Source organism: Myotis davidii, unplaced genomic scaffold (assembly GCF_000327345.1).
Source record: "Myotis davidii unplaced genomic scaffold, ASM32734v1 scaffold1203, whole genome shotgun sequence".
Taxonomy (NCBI): Eukaryota; Metazoa; Chordata; class Mammalia; order Chiroptera; family Vespertilionidae; genus Myotis; species Myotis davidii.
The window spans coordinates 23,903-30,342 of NW_006294353.1; the positions used below are offsets into that span (position 1 = coordinate 23,903).

The window sequence follows — 6,440 nt, forward strand, 5'->3', positions numbered from 1 at the left end:
ATCAAAAAACCTTAGCACCAAGTTCCCTTCGCTTCCACCGGGATATTCACCAAAACAGCAGGACACAGAAAAGAACCTACAGGGGCTTAGGCTGGGTCTGGGGCAAGGCATCCTCTAAGGGAAGAAGCATGGATTACGGACATTGGCCCCTATTGGAAAGAAAGGATGCAAAGGATGTTTTGGTCATTCGATAGCACATCCTGTCCCTGCTTTGAAAAGACCCCCAGGAGAGGAGCATTGGGATTGAATCGAGACTCAGAAGATTCAGATGTAACGGTCATTATTGCCTACATCATGGAGAGCCTTCCGATAATGTTCGCATGGAGAATAATTGGGATATGGAGTCAAGTTAGCCGTGAATTTGCGCGGTTTTTTCCTTGCTAGCAATTTTAGGACCCTATGGCAGCAGCTTGGGAAAGCTACTCTATACTAGGACAGACTGTATATCAATATTTTGATAACCTCCAATGTAAGTTCTGTGTTGTCTCTTTTTCTTGCATCTCTTTCTTGTCTACCTTGATACCAGTAACCTATAAGGAATCTATTGAAAGGTTCAGAGCGGGCCGGGGTCGAGCACCGATGACAGGAGGCCGTAATGTATCAAAGAAACTTTTATTTCAGGCACCTAAGTTTTCTCTGCCCCGATTTATTCTCTTTAACCCTCTCATCTATGTAATTTATATTTGAATGACTATTCTCTTTAACCCTCTCATCTATGTAATTTATATTTGAATGACTATAATGATATTTCAGTTCCACTTTTTTATTTGACCCAAAGAAGCACTAATAAGTCTTAAGTATTGCCAGTGTGTTTTAGAAGCCTGAAGCCAGGAAGATGAAACCCAACATGAAGTATTAGAAGCAAGTAACTTGTGTAGAAGGAATGTGAAAAAGACAACATTGAGTAGTTTGGCTAGAGCATAATTAACATAAGGTGCATTAATTCTCTGGTTTTTTAAAACTTGAATAGTAACAAATTATTTTTGATGTGTTATTTCCATGTTTACTAGCAAATAAATGTGTATATAGAGATCTTATTAAAATCTGAGACATATTTGAGTACTTTTTTAAAAATCTAGCTACTGAAACAAGTTATTAAAAAGAAACATTACTGCCCTAGCAGGTTTTGCTCAGTGGATAGAGCGTTGGCCCCCCGGACTGAACGGTTGCGGGTTTGGTTCCAGTCAAGGGCACGTACCTTGGTTGCAGGGAGCCTGGCCTGGGTCTCGGGAGGCAACCAATCGATGTGTCTCTCTCACATTGATGTTTCTCTCTGTGTGTCTTTCTCCTTCCCTTTCATTCTCTATTTAAAAAAAAAAATCAGCCGAAACCGGTTTGGCTCAGTGGATAGAGCGTTGGCCTTCGGACTGAAAGGTCCCAGGTTCGATTTTGGTCAAGGGCATGTACCTGGGTTGCGCGCATGCTAGGTTCTCCAGCATATGTGTTAAAAGATCAATAGACTTCTTTAGACTCAGTATGGCACATCTTCATCTAAAAATCTATACAGAGTCTTCTTTCTTTGGACTCAGTATGGCACATCTTCTCAATCTAAGTTCTGTACTGTCCACCTTCTTACCCTACTTATCCTCTACTAGAGGCCCGGTGCACAAAAATTTGTGCACTCGGGGGGAAGGGAGGAGTCCCTCAGCCTGGCCTGTGCCCTCTCGCAGTCTGGGACCCCTCGGGGGATGACCACCTGCTGGCTTAGGCCTGCTCCCCGGGGGGATTGGGCCTAAGCTGTCCCTCTCCCTTCCTCTCTGAAATCAATAAAAATATATATTTTAAAAAACATTACTAATGAAAGATGTGAGATCAAATTTCCAAAAAGAAACAGAAATTAATCAACCAAAGGACTTATATGCAAGCATATAGGTCTAACCAATGGACACAGACAACAGGGGGGTGAGGGCATGAGTGGGGAGGATGGGGGTAATGCGGGGATAAGGACACATATGTAATAACTTAATAAAAAAAAGTTTAAAAATAAAAACAAAAGCAAAAAAAACCCCAGAAATTATTTTGATCTCAATACAAAGACATTAGTGTGTATATTTATAACTCTTGTAGCAATTGCTCAAAACTGTATCACATCGGCACCATCATGTTTGGGTGGCTTCTTATTTTTGGGGAGTTTTTGGTTGCCTTTCTTTTTCCTTTACAACAAGCATCATGCTCATATATACGCATATGCAACACCTTCACTGTATCATGAACAGCCACGATCTTAACTACACGCCAACTGTCTCCCGTCTTGGCACCGGCCCGGGCACTCCTCCCTGCCTGCACTCCTCCTCTGGATCCTGGTCGCTCAGGCTCTGCCCCGTCATGCCCCCTTTTCCCTGAGTTCCCACAGGCCCGGGACACCAGCGTCCGGAGGCAATGCCCTTCCCGGTGGGTGCCTCCGTTCCGCAGCCTGGCATCAGAGGCTGCACATGATCCATCCGCTCCCACCTTAAAAAATACCTCGGTGCCAGTGTTTCAGCCGGCTCTGTGGCCTCCGTTTTCGACAGGACACCCGCTGGCCTGAGCTCACACAACAGGCGAGTGGCACAGCCAGACCTTAACTCCGAGCCCCCATTGTAGCCCGAAATTCACCCCCCTCTATGGCCCCCTAAGGAAGATGGACGGTGTCCTCTCACACCCCCTGGGGTGGGGGGCCTGGCCAACCTCGAGGAATAACTGGTTGGGCACCGCCTGCAGCCCCCAACCCTCCTCCCTTCACTCACCAGCTGGGAAGGGTCTGGGAATCAGGAATCGCTGGGTAGCTGCGAGGACCAAAGGTCAGACAGGGGTTTCCTGCCTACCCCTGGGAACTTCCTCCTTCCTGACACAACTTCTGCCTCCTTGATGAACACCACCCTGGGGTACCCCTCCCCGCTGTCCACCCCCCCAACTCCATTACAATGGCCAATGGGGGGATGGGTCCCCCTGCAGCAGCCTTTACCCAGCTGTGCTCCCCGCCAGGCAAGGGACACCAATTCCATCTCCTTGTCCCTTTCCCCTCAGCCCCTTCCCTCCTCCCTGCCACCCTTGACCCCCTGGGGCTAGGGGCTGTGTCCCATCTGTCTCCTCAAGCCTGAGGCCCCTCCCAGCTGGGGCTGGGGCTGGGGCTGGGGCTGATGCCTCTTGGGGGGCGCTGGCTTCACCCATCATGTGGAGGTTTCCCTGGAACTCCTGGTTCTGGGGTGACAGGCAGGAGGGCACACCCAGAACCCTTTGCTCCTTGGTTCCAAATCTCCTGCACGCCCACTTGGAGGTGACCCCCAATGAAGCTCAGCTCCCACCCATCGGGCGCCTTCTACTCACCATCTCACGGAGCCCCGAAACAATGCTTCCAGCAGGAAATGGTAGCAATAATAGCAGCTTCCCCACACAGCCCCGTGACTGGGCATCACGCACACCCACCTCACAGAGGGGGAAGCCGAGGCACAGACAGGAGAAGTCGCTCCCATGAACCCGCACAGCCAAGCCGGGCTCTCCACGCCTCTAACGTCATTGCTGCTCGTGCTGTGAGTCCGGGAGCACTTCTTAAGCACCTGCGTGAGCCGGGATGGGACGGGATGACAGCTTGCGGAGTTGTCCCTAGCAGATCCCAGGAAAGGATCTGGGGTGTGTATCTAAGGCAGTGATTCTCAACCTTCCTAATGCGGCGACCCTTTAATACAGTTCCTCATGTTGTGGTGACCCCCAAAGTCATTGTTACAAATTGAACATGATTAAAGCATAGTGATTAATCACAAAAACAATATGTAATTATATATGTGTTTTCCGATGGTCTTAGGCGACCCCTGTGAAAGGGTCGTTCGACCCGCTGACCTAAGGCGTCCCTTGAGATAAAGTGGAACCGTGCAGGTGTGGGACATGCAAGTAGTTGCTAGCAAAGAGGCTGCCAGCAGGACCAGAGGGCAGGCTTTAGGACCAGCAAAGACCAGAGGCTTTAATTTAACTTTTAAGCGGACGCAAATAAATTCAATTAACTGCCGGAGGAATCCCACCACACGAAACATATGCAGTTGCAAATCACAGCTTTTTTATTATTCACACAAATTCCTGAGCTGCGGGTACAAACTTAGTGATCGCCGTGGTGCTGTCCGCTGGGGTCCAGCAGCTAGGCTGGTCCGGTCCGGGTGCAGGGGGGCGGCGTTTCTCACCGGAGAGCGCGGTCGCATCTCCATCGGGGGTTGTTAGCTGTTTTGTCCTCTGGCAGGGAGAAGAGCGTGGAGCTGCATCGCTTGTCAGACCGTCAAAGGGACAGGCCTTTGTAGCTGTCTTGACAGGCGAGCATCAATAGGTGGCCAGGAGTCCATATTTAAAGCTTGTTCGTACCCGTAGCAGCTCAAGTGGCTATCAATGATTTACGTTAATCTCAAGCAAGGCGAGGGGGCTGAGAGTAGGTCACTCACGCAAGTGTTTACTTGACGAGTCACTCTGAGTTGTTTACTGAAGTTCAAATCCTTATCTCTGGGAGACACATGCTTCAAGGCAGTAGGGAATGTGTCTACTTACGTTTTAAGGAAAGTTCACTCAAACATTTTAAAACTTTTCTAACATTCTTTAAGCATTTTAAACATTTCTATATTTTACTACAATGGGCGTCCACACCACCACCACCCAGGATCAGCCTACCCACGCCGTGAGCTAAGCACTCCGCACAATTTAGCTCATGTAATTGGCACTGCCCTGTGAGGTGGGCACCCGTCTGAGGTCAACCCCCTGCGGGGTAAGCCCAGCTCAGTGAACCAACAGTTCAAGACTCAGGGCAGTCCCTTCTCCCTGTGTCTCCTCTCTCCTCCTCCACATGGTGCGGACGAGGACCTGAGTTCATTCCTCTGCTGCAAGTGCCCAGAACAGCGCCTGGCACAGAGCAGGGGCAGCTGGAGAAACTGAGTTTCAGAGAGGCCGAAGACGCCCAGTCACCCAGCTGGTGCCCCACCCAGAAGGCCAGCCAAGCCTTGGTCCCTGCCCCCTGCCCCCTCCCTCCTTCCCTTCACAGCCTGGGTGGGAGTGTTGAGATAACCCACCGCTCCCCGTTTCCTCCTGGCCAGGAAGGAGCCAGGCAGAGGAAGTATTAAGAGGAGTAATATAAACACTCCCCCTGTGGGCGGCTGGGTCCAGAAGGGGCAAGCCACCACCCAGAACAGACCAGCCAGCGGAGCAGCACCAGTGCACCCGGCGGGTGGCAACCGGGGAGGAGATGGGCCTGGCCATGGAGCACGGAGGGGCCTATACTCGGGCGGCGGGCAGCTCTCGGGGCTGCTGGTATTACCTGCGCTACTTCTTCCTCTTTGTCTCGCTCATCCAGTTCCTCATCATCCTGGGCCTGGTCCTCTTCATGGTCTACGGCAACGTGCACGAGAGCACCGAGTCCAACCTGCAGGCCACCAAGCACCGGGCTGAGAGCCTGCACAACCAGCTCCAGGGGCTCTCGGCCAGCCACGCCAACCTGACCAAGGAGCTCAACCTCACCGCCCGCGCCAAGGAAAGCATCATGCAGATGCTGCTGGTTGCCCGCCGAGAGGTGGACCGGATCAATGCCAGCTTCCGCCAGTGCCTGGCCGACCGGGTAAGGCTAAGGGCCTGACACTGGCCCTGGTGACCCCAGAAAGTCACCTCAGCTCTCTGAGCTTCCGTTTCCCCATCCACGGAATGGGAGTCACAGACCTTACTTTTTAAATTTAATCCTCACCTGAGGATTTTGTTTCCCTTGCTTTTCAGAGGGTAGAAGGGAGGGAGGGAGGGAGAGAGAGAAGGGCATCCTGACTGAGGGCAGGGAGTGAACACAACCCAGGGATGTGCCCTTAACTGGGAATCGAACCCGAGACCCTTTGGTGTGTGGGCCGATGCTCTAACCACTGAGAACACTGGCCAGCGCCAGACCCTTCGTTTTGCCTGAGGAGCCCTAACAGATCAGCAATGCATATTTTGTTTGTGTAAGTATATCCCATGCAATATTTTGGATATACTCAAACTAACAAAAAGGATTCGTTACCTCTCGGGAATTCAAGTGTAACCGCACATCAGCCCTGGGCCCATGGATTAATGCGCATAAAAGGCTCAGAATGTGCCGCCTGCAAACACACTGCAAACAAGAACTGGCTGGATAAAAAGTCAGAGCGTGTGTCTCTTTCTTAGCAGTCAGTAGGGGCGGCTGATTTTTGCCTTCCGCTGGCGTCCGCTTGAGAAATAGTATCTCATTACGGAAGCCCAAGAGGTAGGGAGGAACCCTCAGCCCTCTTGCAGATGGGGAAATGGAGGCTTGAGAAGGAGGTGGTTTTCCTGGGGGGGCCAGAAGCAGGGGGCACACGTGGGGGTCTCGCACTCATGCCAAACTCATCGGGCCGCCCCTGTGTTCCCTCACGCACACTCTTACATGCCGCACACACTCTTTGTCCATGGAGGTCTTAGCGCCAAGACCCTGATGGGGTGGGGGTGGGGGGTGC

At 51.4% G+C, this 6,440-nt stretch overlaps 1 protein-coding gene across 1 annotated transcript in view; it reads left to right on the plus strand.

The window, feature by feature from the left end:
- Positions 1 to 5,017: 5,017 nt before the first annotated feature.
- The window catches only part of PLVAP (plasmalemma vesicle associated protein), a 13,077-nt gene continuing 11,654 nt past the window's right edge, over positions 5,018 to 6,440 (plus strand). Inside the window, exon 1 of the mRNA XM_006768415.2 lies at positions 5,018 to 5,563. Coding sequence (XP_006768478.1) covers positions 5,195 to 5,563 — 369 coding nt within the window. The 5' untranslated portion in view covers positions 5,018 to 5,194. The remainder of the gene's footprint in view (positions 5,564 to 6,440) is intronic.